We start from the raw sequence: 18,826 nt of genomic DNA, 5'->3' as shown, positions 1-18,826 counted from the left end.
ATTGTATTCCATTCTATTTCACTTTTACCTAACAGTGTACCAGTGTTGATTGATTACCCATTCCAATGTGGTCCTCGTTCAACAAATTGCAACTGTCACAATCTTTTTTAAGATCAACAGTTGTGATCAATTCGGAGCTGGGGGAACAGTGTGGGGAACACTTTGAGACAGGTGATTGTTTTTATTTATAGTTATCTTACTTATAAAAAATGAAATGAAATTCGTCTTTATAATTTTACATATTTATCATATAAATTTTTATTTCATTCCAGTTTCAGCATCGAGGAGGATTAAAAGTTGTTCCATCCAAAGGTTCGTATTATTAATTTGTAGTTGATATTAGGTTATACTTTCTTTTAAAGTTTGTTCAAACATTATGTAGTGAATTAAAATTAGTACTTATTAAGTATTGCCAATTAAGTACTTTGCCATAACTTCTAAAAAGTTAAAACTGATGTTTGGCAATATTGAAAAATAAGTATTGGTTTAATGAGGATTACTACTACCAGTACCACCACAACCATCAATAATAATAACTATAACAAAAAAAATAAAAATTTCTTGCTATATATTTACAAGAAAATATTATGCAATAATATTATAATAGTATCACATACAATATCATTAAAATAATTATAGCATAAATTACTATAACATATTTAAACTCTTCTATAATACTATTGTACTATTATAACAATTATTTTGATATTATTGGATTATTTTAACACTAATTATAACAGATTATTATTATTATAATTATAATAAAATATTTTATCGGAATAGTATTTTATTATTGTGACATAAGAATATTTCCCTTTGGTTTTAATATTGCAATTATTTTTACTAAATATTATGATAGCATCCGATAATATTATATTATATGATGAAATTCATTAAAAATTTTCTGTGTAAAATAATATAATTTATGATGTAATATATTATAATATTATAATATTATGTTAACCATAATTCACTGCCATGATATAATGCAAGTTTTGATGCAAAAATTGGTCTAAGTCGAATTCCAATTATTGCATCAATAGTCCTTTGACATCTATCGTTTGCACTTACAACTATGAAATTGAGGAAAAGCTTGGGAGAACCCCAATGGCCTCCGAGGGCCATCTCCAATGCTTAAATTAGTGTTGGAGATAGAATATAATTGATCTTACAATTTAGGTAAAAGAATACCTACCTTCCTTCTCTCATTGCCACCTTCCTTCTCTCATTGCCACCTCTTTATAAGCTTATTCCAAAACAGTTTACAACTCAATTCATTAGGAGAATTACTCTTGTTACTGTGAAAAGTTTATTAGGAGGTTAATATTATCATTATAAGGGGGTTACCCATCCGTAATAGGTAATAAGGGGTTACCATTTTCATTATGGTTTGATTATTATCCCTCTCACTAGTGGCCCCCACTATTAGACCTAAAAGGCTTTTAGGGTTTAGGAGTAATTTTCTTAAATTTTCTCATTTTGAGTTCATGCACATGCCTATCAATGATGGGCTACTGCACATTTCAGGCTCATATTGGGCTAATGTCTTACTAGGGTCATGCCTATATACTAGTCAAACTTAATGGGTGGTTGTTTCTTGTTCATTTTAACTAGAAAATTACTTCTTTCTTCAATCTCTCTTCTTGAACACACACACACACACACACACATGCACACATATATATAGTGCTATAAGTTCATTAATCCATTTGTGTTGTAACTTATGTTAAAATGGAACAAATCAAGGAGGAAGAGGGTTGTCAATGGTCATTTTGACCAAATGACCGAAACGAAGACCGGCAAGTGCTAATTTTCCTTCTCTGGCATTTATTATATATTTAAGACTTTTTTACTTATTTTTGTCATTTTTGACTGTATCAGATGATCTAGGATAATTTGAAAAGGAAAATCTCCACATCTTAACGGCGTCGATCAAATAAGCATCCACTTACCCAACCATCTGACCATCTTAACCCCCTAAACTCTCAAGTATAGTAGTTGTATCAATCTTTTGATGCCCTATAGCATAGTCCTATAAAGGGTTCTGTCCTCCTATGAATGCACTCTTGAACAAATGAGATATGACATACCCCATAAACTAGACATATAACATTTGTGTGTAGTAGAGTAATGACCCTTTCCCCTTCTATAAATAGAAGTTAAGTGGGGAGAGTTCTAGGCAATGAAGGTGGGAATTGGTGCTTGCCCTTTATGCTCCATCTCAAAAACCAACATAGCAACTCCATAATCAACAATATGCGCAATTGAATAAGAAACTGTGTATTAAGGATTGCTGGCTAAATAATAATTGGAATTCTGATTTATTACGGGAATTGATTGGTGTTGATAAAACATGGGAAATTTTGTACCAGGTGGCGGCGGGTAAAAGTGGGTAGAATGTTTTTGTCAAGAAGTCTGCCCTGGACGGTAAGTTTTCTACAAAAACGGCTTATGAGGCAGTGAGGAGCAGAAGTGATAATTTTTTGTGGAATGACTGGTTTTGACATTCTTTCTTTAGGTGAGGTGGCTTCAGAGGTTTGACGTCGGACTAGTGTGGCGCTCGGGATTCCTTTCCAACAATCTTTTCCCTAGAAAAACAAAATGGCAAATTGGTTCCACTATATTCAAAAATCGTCTATTAAATGTATTTTAATCGGGTTGATTCCGTGTTTGATTACGTGGTGCCTCTGGAATCGAAGATGTAAAGCGAGAATGGAAGGAGTTTATCAAAGTGCAGATCAGATGTGGAGAAGTGTTTGATTTTGGGTTAGTTTTATTGCTGAGAGCACAAATTCTTTTCAAAAATTGAAGAAGTCGGACATTAAGATTTTGAATGAGTTTCAAATTAAACATCAGGGAGTTTGCGACAGGCCTGGAAAAAATTATTTCGTGGGTTAAATCTCCAGTAGGGTGGATAAAACTTAATTATGATGGGAGTTGTAGAGGCAATCCGGGTACTTCAGGAGGTGGAGGAATTATTCGGGATTGCCATGGCATGGTAAAAGCGGTTTTCTCAAGTTATTTTGGTAATGGTACGAATAATAGTGCAGAATTAAAAGCAATCAGAGAAGAAATTCGTTTGTGCAAACGTTGGCATTATGTTAATGTGATTATTGAAAGTGACTCGCGAATTGTAATTGATTAGTTTCGAAAAGGTAGATATACTTTGTGGTATCTTTGAAAATTTTGAGAGGAGCTCGTGGCAGAGTTAGAAGGAGTGAATGTCATGGTGATGCATCAATATAGGGAAGGCAACAGTGCGACTGATTTTCTTGCTAAAGAAGGAGAAATGGGAAATAATGTAATCTATGAAGAACAACACCTTCTACTACGTTATCTAAAAGGTATTCTTCGGATGGATAGGTGGGGTCTCGTTTCTGTTCGTTGTTAGTTCAACTCTAGAGTTTCGTTTGATGTATTTCATTTTGATTTTGGTTGTTTTTATGTTTTTATCTCCTTTGTTAGTTATGTTTAGTTTTGTTGTCCTAGTTTGGTTGGTTTGTTTTAACTTGTAACTACGGTATTCTTCCGCCAAAAGTGAGGGTGTATTAATAAATAAATGGAGGTGCCGCCCTCAAGGCCATATATTGCCAAAGCCAAAAGATGAAATTTGAACCTAGGACGTGGATCATCAAGGTGCCCCCTAAAGAGCTTCTTATAGCTTGCTTTAATGTCATCCCTTAGTCTCTCCCTTTTTTTAAAATTTCCCAGCCAACTCCTCAGCTTTGCCTCTAATGGCTCTAATCAAAGCTCATGTTTGATAAATGTTTGGATAAAAAATGAAAATTGATCATGAGCTGACTTCAACTTCTACAACAACTTCTCTTACTCTTTAATGAGTAGAACCATGTCAATCGGTCCAAAAGTGAAACATCTGTATATAGGGGCCCAATGCTAGATCATGAAATCAAGGACTCTCCAATCAACATCAACTTGAAGCATATCCATGACGCGACCATAATCAACTATGAACCTCCTCTGATTATCCTTCGACAAGTAGTTCCAACAACTTATAATTTCAGTCATGTCTTGCTTTCTCACCCAAAGTTTCATTCTATCTAGTAAAGTTCTCTAATAATTTGATGGAATAACATCTATCTCAACTACATATTGTCTCTTTGAATGGTACGCCTCCTCTATAACTCTAACCGGTCTCATCGACATGTTGTATACGTATGCAATTTATTTCTAACACAAGTAAGGACAAATGCACATCATGAAATATTAACATGCCCCTAAGGATCATGTCTATGGCTCTATGCATCTTAGCATATTGTTTTCCTCCAAACACTGAGTAAAGATTTATCTTAGGGTATAAGATAAAGTTTTCTAGCTGATGATTAAACTCTACACGACACATAACTTCTAAGCCTTCCGATTTTTCTTCAAAGAGAACAAACCGAGTGAAGGAATTTTCATAAGACGTATATGGAGGACTAATCCCCATGAAGGTCTCACTAATTCTTCCTTCTCCTGCAACCTAAAGGGATAGGAGTCCAAGAATACAGCTTGTGTGGTGTAGTGTAGATGTGTGAATTGGGAGCACTTCTTTAATAACCTACACAACATAAACACAGAAAACATATACAACCATACATAAACACAACCAAAAACACACAGTCACACAAGAGGTGACTCGACTCTCAAAAGTCCCTAGTGAAGTCGTTAAGGCAGTTGACACTGGATTTAGGTAGCTTCTTTTAGTTGCCGACTTGTTTGGTGTCTGGTTGAAAATTAAGTAAGATAGACAACCAGACCATTGGTTCTCTAACTTACCTATTTGTTTCATAACTGGAGTTGCCACTTCAATTTAATTTTGAAAAAGTAAAATAAAGGAAAAATATTTTGAAAAGAGAATAAGTCTGGAAGCACCATTATGAATAAGGAAGGTAGTCCAACAACTCCTCCATCTCCTAAACTCAGTCTTTAGTCGCAATCGGGTTCAGTCCTCCGAAAAATGCCGGTGGATTCATCCGACTAAACTGCTAGAACATGCAGCTTCTATCAACCGCTAGTTGACCCTGCTCTTGGGAATCCCTTCGAGTTTCCTTCCTAGCCTGCTGTGGTATACTGCGTAGCACTGCCAAGGCCTTAACGTCATCTTCGCTAAAGGTTTCCACATGATTATCCCCTCTAGTCATGATCTCCTTTCCCCTGGGATCCATCCTAAAGATAGGATAGAAACCGACTTAGAAATTCCACATTTATCATGGTTGATGCAAGTATGGAATGACCAATAATATAACATACAAGTTCGCAATTAGAAAGAATCATTCACACATTCCTGCCACAAAATTGTCGATGATTTTTGTAAAGGGTTCCAAAAACGTCGACGGAAAACCTAAATTACAAAGAACCTCCTTTGAATAAAATCGTCGACTGTTTTATATTCCCCCCAGGAAACCGTTGATAGTTTGCTTCCTACAAACCATACTACCCTCTGTTACTCGTATACACATAGTCAAATAAACATATCGGTTCCTAACCACAACTCCGGGACTAACATATACTCACCCAATCCTAACATTCCCACTTAATTTTCCAAGTTCCAATCTCTTGACCCAAAAATGAAATTATCGATGGATTTACCGTGATTTTCCTGAAATCGTCATTTTAGGAAAAACAAAGAAGACCGTTGAAAGGTTACTGTCTCTAAGCTTCCAAACTAAGACTTGCTTAACCTACCCATTCTCATCCTTAAATTGTCTCAACCTATACTCTGGTAATTATCTATTGCCAAAGTTTGCAGAATCTAGCAAACCTAGGCTCTGATACCACTTGTAGCGCCTTGACCCACCATGTGGGCCCAAGGTGCTACTTTAGTGATGTCTGAGTACCTGATACCATAATCATCATAATAAATGCAGTGAAAATAATGAAACATTCTCCCAACATACATCACATAGCCTCCATCCTTGGGAACAATTGAAATGAATTTTCCTTTGTCGCCGGTCATGTGCCGTGAGCATCCACTATCTAAGTACCACCGGTCCTTGGAGGAGGACGATCTTAGGCATACCTGCAAAATAAGCTAAATAACTGATGTTAGTCCCCAAATTTTGTTGGGTCCACGGGGGTTAGTAGCAGGATCTCCCTTAACTACCCATACCTTCCTAATTCTAGCATGCTTATTCCTAAGTGGACAATCAAATTGAATGTGACCAATTTGTTTACATTTAAAACACCTTAATCTACATTTAGGTTCTTTAGGGGGAATATGAGATTTTGACTCACGTGTAAAGTGTCCTAAGTAAAGATTAGGTCGTCTAATATTTTTAATACCATTAAAACCAAGACCCTCTTTACTCAAGGAATTTCTTTGGGCACCAAGTAATTTTTCAAAATTTTCTTTCCCCTTAGTGAGTTTGAAAATGATTTTGGAGCTATCCTCCAATTTTCTCTCAAGTTCAACAATAGTAGCATAATTTTCTTTTAAAATAGAGGCATGAGAGGTTTTTGCCATATTAAATAATTTTGACCAATTTTTAAATTTCTTTTTCAAATCATTATTCTCTTTGGTCATTTTGCCTAACAATTTTTGAAACACGAATATATTCAAACTGTAATTCTCTAAATGTAGGCATGCAATTAGAATCACAATCATTAGATGAATAACAAGAAGATGATGAACTAGAAGACAATACCTCATCCTCGTGTGTCATCAAGCACAAATTAGCGACCTCTGTGTCACTATGATCTGAATCCGAGTCGCTGCTACTGAATTGGTCCCATGAAGTCCCAGCCTTCATGGCTTTCTTCTTTTTCTTAGCCTCCTTTTTCAGCAGTGGGCAGTCGGCTTTGATGTGCCCCACATTGTTGCAGTTATAACACGTAGGAGCATTTGATTTTTATTTTCTTTTGCTGGACTCTCCCTTCTCATTAGTAGAGTCTCTATATTTTTTAAATGGCTTCCTGTTCTTCTTGAAAAATCTGCTAAACTTTCTGGTTAGCATGACTATTTCATCAGCAGTGTCAGACTCACTGCACTCACTAGATGTGTTGTTAGATGCTTTCAGTGCAGTTACTTTCTTAACCCTATTATGCTCATTAAGTCTTTCATTTATGGACAATTCATAAGTAATCAAGGAACATATCAATTCATCTAAGGTCATGACCTTAAGGTCTTTACCCTCAGCAATGGCCATAGCCTTGGCTTCCCAAACAGGAGGTAAGCCTCTAAGGATCTTCCTAATCATCTCATATGTGGGATATGTCTTTCCTAATGCATGCAGTGAGCTTGTGATGTGTGTGAATCCAGTGTACATGCTCTGAATGAACTCACCTACATTCATCCTAAAGGCCTCATACTCACTGGTCAACATATCTATCATACTGTCTTTCACATCTCTAGTACCCTCATATGTGACCTCTAACTTATCACATATTTCTTTTGCAGTAGAACATGCCATAATCCGGTTAAATTCATTTACGTTAAGACTACAGTATAAAATATTCATGACAGTGACATTAAGACTAACAACTTTCATATCATCATCATCATATTCATCCTTAGTCTTAGGAACCCTAGCTGCACCCTCAGTTTTCATAGGGACATAGTTTCCCTTGGAGACAATCCTCCACACCTTCCAATCAGTATTCTGAAGGTAGATGCGCATCCTCTGTTTCCAGAAGGTGTAATTAACACCAGTAAAAATAGGAGGTCGTGTGGAAGATGGTCCCTCAGGAAAAAGGGTCACGGAGTTATGAGCCATATGTGATCTTTTTTGCAAAATAACAACTAGTCTATGCTACGTGGCTCTGATACCAATTGTTAGCTTTAACGTGATCCCAAGAGGGGGGGTGAATTGATATTTTTAAAATTTAACCTTTAGGTATTCCTCCTAACAGCAATATTTTCATAACCCTATGGTCAATCCAGTGCAAGTAATATAAATATATCAGAAATTAAATGAAGCGATTTAATTAAAAACACATGCACTAGAAAAATAATAAAGTAAGAGTGACACACAAAAATGTTATCGAGGTTCGGCCAATTGCCTACGTCCCCGCCTTGGCTAACAAACACAAGGATTGCCACTATAGTTGCTCACTTAAACGGGTGGAGCGACACTTATACAAATTAGGTTAATTAGCATAGGACTGACCTCAACCTTTATAGCAATCCTTACCGGGTTAGATTACCACTCCCTCAGGTCACGCTTGGAATCACTTAGATTTTACAATCAATGGTACGGATAAAATTGCTTTCAAGTAAAGCAGATATGTACCTATATGCGTTCAATCACATACACCACAATGATTTAATATGTAAGTTCAGTGTAGTAAAGTATTTCAACTCTCAGATATATTTTCTATCAATGTAATGCGTACGTGAGAGTGTCAACAAGCAATCTTTATATTTCAGGATGTTCTCAATCAAGATGCTTAAACAAAGATATCATGCAAGTTTCAAATATTCCAAATAACAGAATATGTCAATCACTTCAAATAGTGTATATGCTTGGTTTTGAAAGGATATGCAATCTTTGTATTTAGAAAATGATGTATACTTGAATAAATATTGCCACAAAGATTAATATCACAAACACAAATATCTTTTCACAAATATATCAATAAAAATTTCATAAGATATTTGAGTAAGTTTGAAAATGTTTTTGCAAGCCAAAAACAAATATAAGCTTCCTAAGATATTACAATACGAATGCAACACTCAGAAGCTTAAACAAGTCTTCTTAGGATAGACTTATGAGCAAAGCTCCCTAAGAACACTTAGGTTTAGCTCTCAATGAAAATCAAATCAATCTCACAACAATGAGAGAGCAAACCTCTTCTCACAAACACTCAACACACTTATAGAGGATATGGAAACTTGAAGAAGGTAAGTTTGAGTGGTATGAGTGAGAATATGAGCAGTAGGAATAGAAGAGAGTATTTTTGCTTGAGAGAAAATTTTTATTTTGTTTGCTAATGAAGTTGCTAATTTTCCCAAATGAAGGGGTATTTATAGACACCCGAAGAATTATAATCGTTGGGGACATGATTGAGATTATTAGAAAAGTTTAATGATGTATTAGCCGTTTTAATCTTGTTTTAAAATTATTAACCACGGTAAAAATTCACAGCAACCCGAGAGGTCCGGTTGACCAGAACCATTTCGGTCGACCGAAGTTCATATGGCTTGGTCGACCGGGACAAATTTGAACTAAGGACTCAGTCGACCGAACATATATGTTCGAGGCGATTTTTTCATTTTACCGAGGTTCGGTTGACCATGCCATTTTGAACTGAATGATTCGGTCGACTAGACAGTTGGGATTTCTCCCGAGGACCCTTGGTCGACTAGGTAATTGGTATTCAATTTTGGCTTGGTCGACCAGGTGGTCAAATTGTTGAGCTTAGGAGGTTTCAGTCGACCAAGGGATTTGAACTACAATGGTTCGGTCGACCGGGGCATTGGTCAACCATTGACCTAGACCTGGGTTCGGTCGACTGGGCAAGGTCAAATTGTTGACTCAGGCCGGATTCGGTCGATCGGGGCAGAATGAATTGCCAAGGTCGGTTAACTGAAAGTGCACAAAGTGTGCATTTCGGTTCTATTATGATTTACACAAACCCTATTTAAGTGCCTAACATTCATAGGTGCAATGGTGAGTATCCTAGGGTCATTTGGGTCCTTTTGAAGACACCGAAAAAATCTGACATTGGTCGACTTCGGTCGATCGAAGGATAAACCCTAAGGTCTTTCTAAGGTCACTTTAGGTTGTATTTGGTTTGAGCTTACGTATTATATCATGCATGTGATGTGTGTAATTATTACATACAGAAAAGCCCTAACTACAATTACAGATCCTTTACATGAATGAACTATAATACAACATGAGAATAAGGTCTTCAAGCTTCACTTGCTTTCACGTGCATTATGATCTAATAATTTAAGTTCTTGCACAAGTCTCAAATACTCATTAGATACAATGAGTATTTGTCATAATCAAAATCGGACGTGACCTATAAGGTCAACATACACTTCTTAGTAAGAAAGATTAAGTTAATATCAGTGTGTCGTCAGCATGCATTTGGTGTTTACAGAAAACATCCATTATTTATTTAATCGAAAATAGTTACTTTACATTGTACTCACTTTATATAGTTGAAAATACTCGTCTCGTTTCCATAGTATAAACAATTTAGTAATTAAGTAACATTATTTACATAAATTTACAGATATGCATAAAAGACATTCCCTGTGACAAACGTCATCCGTAACTTACTTGCGGGTTTCCGATTGCACTATCACATCCTGAAAGTTCGGACTTCCAGGGAAGGTACACCCTCTACTGAGGCTAATCGGCTGAAACCACCCTACACTTTCATCTAGAACAGTGTGGGCATACATGATCAAATACTGAATCTCTAACAACGGTACCGTGCTCATAACATAACTGGTCCTCAGGGTTTTTAAAGCATATTATGCAATTTAAGTAATAAAAACTGTATTTCAACTCATTTCATATAAAATCTGTCATATTATAAAACTCGGCTCCCGTCCATCATATACATCTCGGCTCATGGCTGCTAAACATAATCCTGGCCCTCACGGTCGTCATATAAAACTTGGCTTACAACCGCTATATCAAATCCCAACCCTTGCGGCCGTCATATCAAATCCCTATGTTTCCACATACAGTTCCAGTATTTCACAAACATTTACAAATTCGGTTATAAAATAGTACCTACATATCATTCACCTGCCACACAAATTTTCATTTCTTTAAACGTAGCCCGTAGGCAACCAAGAACACAGTATGTTTAGTTTACAAGGTCAACCAAACTTCCCACCATTCATTTTATTCAAAATAGCATAGCATATATCCTAGGTTTGAAAAAGTTTATTTTGAACAGTTGATTTTTGAAGCAACAACTGAAAACGTAAATATACTTACACCAAAAACATTTCAAACAGTTCAAATTCATTAAAAAAACTGACTTAACTTAATCCCTTACTTGATTTCGAAAAAGAAATCGAAATGGACCAAAAACCCAAAACCCTAACTTTTCGAACCAGTAGAAACACGAGATCCTATGAGCCGGGAGAAGAGAGAGTGAACCGGGAGTAAGAGGGAACCCTAGGAGTCTTATAGTGAAGAAATCCCAAAACCTTAGTAGAGCTCAAAAGAGGCTTTTGAAATCTTCTAAAAAAATGAGCTCACTTATATTTATAGGTGGGTAGCTCAGGAGAAAATCGTCGACGGTTTTCCCTGTACCCACAAAATCGTAGATGGTTTTGTGGTTGACTCACCTAGTTGACCCAAAACCGGTGACAGTTTTTCTCATACTCTTTGAAACCATCAACGGTTTTGGCCTTGCCAACTAACTTCTTTCCTTTTTCTTTTATTTTCCTTTGTTTCTCTCTTTTATATTTATTTTCTTTTATTTTTCGGATTCAAGTTTCTACATATGTATTTATATATGTGCACCAATTGTGTGTACTCTGTTTATCCTATAAAATTTCATTTCGATCAGATCGACTGTTAGGGAGCAGCTGAGCCGCAATGGTCTTTGAACACTTATTTAGACAAGATTTTTTTTTTTAGGACCGTTAGGGAGCAGCTGAGCCGCAATGGTCTTTGAATACTTGTTTAGACAAGATTTTTTTTTTTAGGCATCAAACATGAAATCAAGGATCCTAATAGAGAAATACCTACGTATTGACACTAACTTAATAACCATCTTTATTATTTTATTATTTTTCTTTAACAGTATGTGGAGTGAACCTTTCAATCAAACATATTATATATATATATATATATATATATATATATATATATATATATGTATTCATATAATTGAAGCGGAGGGGTGGCTGGTCTTATTGGATGAAGAGGAAGCAAAGGATTGTATAATTGATGGATTCAGGTGGTGTGTTTTTTTGTTTTTTTGGGTTATCACAATATATTAATTTCTAATATAATTTAAGTTAAAAATAAAATATTTTTAATTATAAATTTAATTAGTAACTATGTTAATTATTATTTTTAATTAACATTTAAATATTTTTATTAAGTAAAAATAATATAATATTATTTTTGTGATTAACAACAAGCTTGTTCTTAATATATATTTAAAATATATGATTGTCATATTAATTTATGTGAAAATTATATTATTTATTAAATTGGTATTTTTATATTTTTTAATATTAATTTAAATTAATAAATTGTTCTTCTTCTTTATTCTTGAACTGAATTATTATTAATCAATACATAATAAAACAATATATATCTTCTAATATACTTTTTAAAATTATAAAATTATCACTATTTTTTAAATATTTTTTAAATTAATGATAAAAAAGTTATTTTAAATTACTTCTCAAAATTCACTCAAATCATTCTTAAATAAGTAGTTTTGAAAAATATGTTTTTATAATAATCTTATTTTTGGATAGCTTTTAAATTTAGATTTATATTAGATTTCAATAATATGTATTGCGGTCAAGAATCAAATGTCTTTTGTTAAACCGTCCTTTGATTGCGACCATTTGAAAGGAATCAAACAATAATGACTTGATGACTCAGAATGTATTTCGAGGGATCACCTCGATGCCTAAATTAAGGAATGAGAGGTATACCAAGCGAAGAGTGAGTGAGAATGAGATCCTTACTTTCTCCTTGGATCCCCTTTTTATAGCGATGGAGGCGGACCCTCCTTCAGTTTGATATTTATGAATATACCATTTTGTTTAGGGTGTTATGGATAACTTAAAGGCCGTTATACAACATATCAATAACGACAAATGTACCAGAAGTTATAGATAACCTAAGGGCGATGATTATGTGAGTCATCAAATAGTGGTCTTATAACTTTTGAGGCTTACTAATTCTATAAGCGCGCGTCTATCAATTGTGTGTATCAAAATATAATACAAAATTATATTAAAATTTACCTAAATTCATCTAAATTAAAATTTAAAATTTAAAATTCATACACCCAAATACAATATAAATATTTATTGGAGTGCAAGTTAAATGCTATTTTTTGAACAAATATATTTTTTTTAAGTATTATAAATACTTTTCTTAAAAGTGTTTTTAAACGGAGGCTTACACCATGATCATGTTTCTTAATCAAAACATCGCAACTTATCATGTACCGCCACTCCGCATCGGCGATTGTGCCGCATCGCTTAAAGCCCGTCTGACCGACTGTCCCCTAACCCCCCATCATTGAACGCGCGAAACCCTCTCTCTCTCTCTCTCTCTCTCTGGTAGGTGAGCATGTGATCCCTTCGTCTGTAGCTATCAGCCTATCCCACTTTCAACGACCTTTCAACGATTGTTTTTTCTTTCAACTTATGGTCAACTTCAATATTTAAAATTATATATTCTGGAATACGTGCTCATTTTGCCACAGATTTTGATGAGGATAGACAAAAACTACTGTCAGAAACATTCATGGGCCAAGGGCCAAAAGAGATAATGTTCTAATATGGGAGTAGTGGTTTGAGGGTGGACGGTAGTCAGGAGAAGGAAAATGAAAATGGGAAGCGTCGGAAATGGGAAAGCAGCGCTGATACTATGCGGGGAGTACATGGAGGACTATGAAGTGATGGTGCCGTTTCAAGTGCTTCAGGCCTTCGGCGTCACCGTCCATTGCGTCTCTCCCGGCAAGCCTCCCGGCCACAAATGCCTCACCGCCGTCCATGACTACATGGGTTTTCAGGTACTGATCCCATCTATAGCTTCTCCATTTTCATCTCCATCTCCCCGCTGTAATTCCTACTTAAAATTCTCTACAAGAAGGCTGTTAACGATGACTTTTTTTTTTTTTTATCAGAATTCAAATTTTTAGGGACAAATGACTCTATCACGTTAAAAATCAAACCGCATCTCCGTGCGTATTCACAAATAATAAATTTCACTCGCAATAAAGAAAAAAAATGAAACATGAAATTAGGTTGCGCGAAAAAGAAAAAATCCAGAACGACTAGCAGTTGAACTAGAATAGGCCACCAGCCAAGCACTATTTGGCATGTAATTCTAAGATGCGATTTCTTTTGTAGCAGCTGAATAAAATTTACCACTCAATTTGAACCAAGCAGCTATGCAATGTTTATAAACAAATCTAATTTTGTTGAGACAAGTAAATCCCGTTGGTAAATTTTATAAGTAGAGCCGATCTGTCAAAAGATAAGCATAGCTCATTTGTTATTTCTGAGCATACTTCATCTATCAATTATGAGCATTGTTCATTTGTCAATTTATGAAGATAGCTCAAATGTCAATTATGAGCAACATTTATCATTTTAGGAGCAATGCTTATCTATCATTTTACGAGGAAAACTCATCTAGCATTTTATGAGCAAAGGTCATATGCCAATTTATTAGTAGAACTCATGTCATTTATGAGAATAACTCGTCCGTCATTTGTACTTTATCATTATGCCAAGTGGACTTATTTAGTCTCTCATTCTTTACCATTTTGTTTGCGGGTTTATTTAGTCTGTTGTACTTGACCTTGTAGTGTTTCCCTTTTAGGGCTAAGTCTCCTTTGAAATTCTTTAGGCATCGCCTTTAAGCTACATATAGTTAGAAGTAGCAGGTTGGAGATATGTAGAGAGGAGTGAAAAAAGTGTACAACACTTTCAAACTTTGATTCCTCTTGATGAGAATAGTTTAAATACGTAGTTATGGCATTTCATAGAGCCTTACACATATATTAAATATTTTTACAATTAATATATTTATTATCTATTTACCTAGATATATTAATCCATTTAAATACATGTCCCAATCAAAAAAGAAAAAAAAAATCTTAACTACTCATACCAAATACATCAATAACATTTGATTTTCTTAGCTTTAAATAATATCAACTTTTTTTTTAAATTTAATAGCATTATATAGAGAAAAAATACAATTAAAATGAGTCTTATTCTTATCTTTTTTTTTTTTTCCTTTGCTAAAATAAAATCATTGAGTCAAATAGAATCTAAAGATAAAAAAGCTCAATAAAATGAAAATAAAAAGAAATTCACTTTTATTCATAATTAATTATCAAGAAAATAAATAGAAATTAAATAGATAAATTAGTAAAAAATATAATTATGCATAATTATCTTTTAATATATTTTAATTTAAAAATTTTAATCATACTAGAGTAAATTTTTATTTTGAATAGTACTTAATTTTACTAGAACGTGCATAACAAGAAAATTAAATCAAGCCCTAATAAAATCAAATTTATCAGCTTTTTTTTTTTTTTAATATGATCTAGTCCAATTTTCATTTGTAAACCAAAGTTAATCCAAAACATCCAAAAAATTTCAATTGTTTAATTAATCTCTCCTTCTGATCTCATATCTTTAATTTCCAGCTATACACAGAGCTGCAAGGCCATACCTTCACGCTCAACTCCAACTTTGACGACGTCAAACCGGAGTCATACGACGCTCTCATCGTCCCCGGCGGCCGCTTCACAGAGCCGCTCAGCGCGGACCCTCAAGTTCTAAGCATGGTGTCTAAATTCGCGGCGGCCGGAAAGCCCATCGCCACCAGCTGCCACAGCCAGCTCCTCCTGGTCTCGACGGGGCTCCTGAAAGGCCGGAAGTGCACTGCATTTCCGAGCATGAAGCCGGTGATGGAACTCGCCGGCGGCGTTTGGTCTGACCAGCTCTTGGGAACCCACTGTGGCCTCCCCATTCCCGCAAGCGTTCTGGACGGGAATATCTTGACTTCCATCGGATGGCCTGCGCACGCCGATTACCTCCATTTTCTCCTCGGGTCGATGGGCGCCACAATTCTGAGATCTACCACTAACAATTCCGTGCTTTTTCTATGTGGGGTATGACCAAATTTTCTTTTCTTTTTTATTTTTAATGTGCCTCTAATGGTGGATTTAATATGAAGGACTATGTGGAAGATTACGAGATAAATGTGCCGTTCCGGGCACTGGGAGGTCTGGGATGCAAGGTGGACGCAGTTAGCCCGGGGAAGAAGAAAGGGGAGAGTTGCGTGACGGCCATCTTCGACGACGACATGGGAGCTGCTGCTGGCGACGTCTGCACCGAGAGGCGAGGCCACAATTTCGCCGTCACCGCCGATTGGGATGACGTTTCCGTCGACGACTACGACTGCGTGGTTGTGCCGGGAGGGAGGTCGCCAGAGTGGCTGATCTTGAACGACAAGGCGATTCCACTTGTGGTGCAATTTGCGCGCAAGGACAAGGTCGTGGCTGCAATCGGGCAGGGCACTTGGCTCCTCGCTGTTGCTGGTCTTTTGAAGGTGACCACATCAATTATATCCCCTTATTTCCGTGGCATCAATTATATGTTTGTTGCTTGTTATCATGAGTTAAGAAATTTAACAATAAAAGTACGTTAATTTAAACAAAGCTAATAATACTAAATCATAATAAAACTAGTCATATTTGGCATACAAGATTTTCAACTGCATGTTCAATGTTATCTAAACGAAGCAAGCTAGGCACACCTCGCTTTCAACACACACACACACACACACACAAAGATATATAGAATAAGGAGTATTAGGGCTTTTTAGTGTTCTTGTTTTTATTTTTATTTCTTTGTTGTGAATGTTTCCAGGATAAAAGATGTGCCGGTAGCCTCGGGATGCAAGCTATTATCAAGGCGGCAGGCGGGGAAGTAGAGAAATCTACAGCATGCTCGACTCATGGCAAGCTTATCACTGCGACTGGATGGCTTGCGCTCCCTACATTCATCTCCCAGCTTTCCCACCTCCTTGGTTTCTCTGTTGTCTTTTGATGATATATATGTGTGTGTATGTGGGTGATATTTTTGTGTAACTCTATGTGCTGATTTTCAACAAACTTATTTGAAAGGAATTGAAGATAAGAACCTTGAGAATCTTTGTGACTCTATTCTTCCTCCCTAATTTTAAGTAAGTTTGAGTTTAAAACTTTGTACATAGTCAAATTGATGTGGCTATAGTAAAAGCTAGTATGATGATCAATAAAAAGTTTGTCAAACTACGAGGGTCACATCCCTACAAAAAAATAAGGTTATTAGTGACGGTTTCAAATTTGTCGTTAAAACAACGGTGACTAATACTTATTAGTGACGAATTTTAAAATCGTCACTAATAATGAAGTATTAGTGACGGTTTTATTCCGTCACTAAAAGCCTAATACTGTCGCCATAAATTATACATTTTTTCGGCTAAAAATCATCATTAAAGACCAATTATTAGTGATGGTTTGAAAACCGTTACTAAAAGTGGTACTATTAGTGACGATTTGAAAACCGTCTCTAATGCTTGTTGGTGTTACTATTAGTGACGGTTTAAGAACCGTCACTAATAACAAAAATAAATAAATTTTTTTTTGAATTCATTCATTAATTCTTGTAAAAATCTATAATTACATTTTAGCGTATACAATATTAAACTAGAATTACTAAAAAATTCATAAATTATTCAAAATTAAAATACAAATTGTTCAAAATTCAAATACAAATACAAATTTAAATTCAAATACAAAAATTCATTCTCTTCAGATAACAAAAAATATAGAAAAATTCAAAAGCTGCATTCGACAGTAGTGCTTGACATCGTCCTGATGTTGTGACGGCCGTAAACCCTACAAAGTAATAATTACAAAAAAAAATTAGTATACGATTTTTGAACATATATGTGCGTACTATAAGTAAAAATGATTTGATGGCAAAATCTTCAGACATTCATATATAATTAAAAAAATGATACAATTTAAAATAGTTAAGTTTGATCAGTCGGAATTGACCCCACTCAATTTGGACCTCGTATGCCCGAGTTGGACATTTGAGTGCTAAAATCCATTAAGTTTGCTAAGTTTGTTTCTATTCTAATTTTGCTTCTAAGTGGGCAAAAAGTTCATAGGGAGGAGTATTTGGGCACCTTCAGCTCTGGCACGTCCAACTTAATGTGACAGACCATGTCAAGACTAGCCTCACTTGGTTTGGACCTCATATGCTCGAGTTGGACACCTGAGTGCTAAAATTCACTAAGTTTGCTAAGTTTGTTTGCATTCTTACTTTACTTCTAAATGCGCAAAAAACTCATAGGGAGGAGTTTTTAGGCACTGTCAGCTCCGGCATGTCCGACTCAATGTGACGGAAGTGTCGAGACTGGCCACACTCAGTTTGAACCTCGCATGCCCAAATTGGATACTTGAGTGTTTAAAATCAACTAAGTTTACTAAGTTTGTCTCTAAGAGCATAATTTTCAATCATGGGATATTTTTTAGGCACTATTAGCTCCGGCACGTCTAACTCAATGCGATGAACGTGTCGGGACTGACCCCACTTGCTTTGGACATTTTATGCCCTAGTTAGACACCTGAATGCTAAAATTCACTAACTTTGCTAAGTTTGTTTGTATTTTTACTTTACTTCTAAGTGTGCAAAAGGCTCCCGAGGAGGAGTCTTTAGGCACCGTCAGCTCTGACACGTCCAGCTCAATGTGACAGACTTGTCGGGACTAACCTCGCTTGGTTTGGACCTTGTATGGCCGAGTTGGACACTTGAGTGCTAAAATCCACTAAGTTTGCTAAATTTGTTTGTATTCTTACTTTACTTCTAAGTGCGCAAAAAGCTCATTGGGAGGAGTTTTTGGGCACCGTTAGCTCCGACACGTCTAGCTCAATGTGACAGATGTGTTGGGACTAACCCCACTCAGTTTGAACCTCGTATGCCCGAATTGAAAACATGAGTGCTTAAAATCAATTAAGTTTACTAAGTTTACCTCTAAGAGCATAATTTTCAATCGGATAGGAATTTTTAAGCACCATCAACTCTCGCACGTCCAGCTCAATGTGGCGGATGTGTGTCAAAATTGACCTCACTTGGTTTGGA

The 18,826-nt window shown here is 35.7% G+C and overlaps 2 protein-coding genes across 2 annotated transcripts; both read left to right on the top strand.

The window, feature by feature from the left end:
• Positions 1–35: 35 nt before the first annotated feature.
• LOC131163687 (uncharacterized) lies at positions 36–3,578 on the top strand. Its single transcript, XM_058120355.1, has 4 exons — positions 36–171; positions 273–312; positions 2,373–2,427; positions 2,519–3,578. Exons 1-4 carry the CDS (start codon positions 66–68, stop codon positions 2,651–2,653), a joined length of 336 nt encoding a protein of 111 aa, XP_057976338.1. The 5' UTR covers positions 36–65; the 3' UTR covers positions 2,654–3,578.
• Positions 3,579–11,882: 8,304 nt separating this feature from the next.
• Positions 11,883–16,845, top strand: LOC131163686 (DJ-1 protein homolog E-like). Its single transcript, XM_058120354.1, has 4 exons — positions 11,883–13,680; positions 15,334–15,801; positions 15,867–16,241; positions 16,562–16,845. Exons 1-4 carry the CDS (start codon positions 13,492–13,494, stop codon positions 16,739–16,741), a joined length of 1,212 nt encoding a protein of 403 aa, XP_057976337.1. The 5' UTR covers positions 11,883–13,491; the 3' UTR covers positions 16,742–16,845.
• The last annotated feature ends 1,981 nt before the right edge of the window (positions 16,846–18,826 follow it).

This window comes from Malania oleifera, chromosome 9 (genome assembly GCF_029873635.1).
Source record: "Malania oleifera isolate guangnan ecotype guangnan chromosome 9, ASM2987363v1, whole genome shotgun sequence".
Taxonomy (NCBI): domain Eukaryota; kingdom Viridiplantae; phylum Streptophyta; class Magnoliopsida; order Santalales; family Ximeniaceae; genus Malania; species Malania oleifera.
This window is presented reverse-complemented; position numbering and strand designations above follow the sequence as displayed.

Coding starts and splice junctions, on each gene's coding strand:
- LOC131163687 (XM_058120355.1), top strand. CDS start 66: ATGTGGTCCTCGTTCAACAAATTGCAACTGTCACAATCTTTTTTAAGA. Junction 172..272: donor TGGGGAACACTTTGAGACAG/GTGATTGTTTTT, acceptor ATTTCATTCCAG/TTTCAGCATCGAGGAGGATT. Junction 2,428..2,518: donor CAAGAAGTCTGCCCTGGACG/GTAAGTTTTCTA, acceptor TTCTTTCTTTAG/GTGAGGTGGCTTCAGAGGTT.
- LOC131163686 (XM_058120354.1), top strand. CDS start 13,492: ATGAAAATGGGAAGCGTCGGAAATGGGAAAGCAGCGCTGATACTATGC. Junction 15,802..15,866: donor CCGTGCTTTTTCTATGTGGG/GTATGACCAAAT, acceptor TTTAATATGAAG/GACTATGTGGAAGATTACGA. Junction 16,242..16,561: donor CTGTTGCTGGTCTTTTGAAG/GTGACCACATCA, acceptor GAATGTTTCCAG/GATAAAAGATGTGCCGGTAG.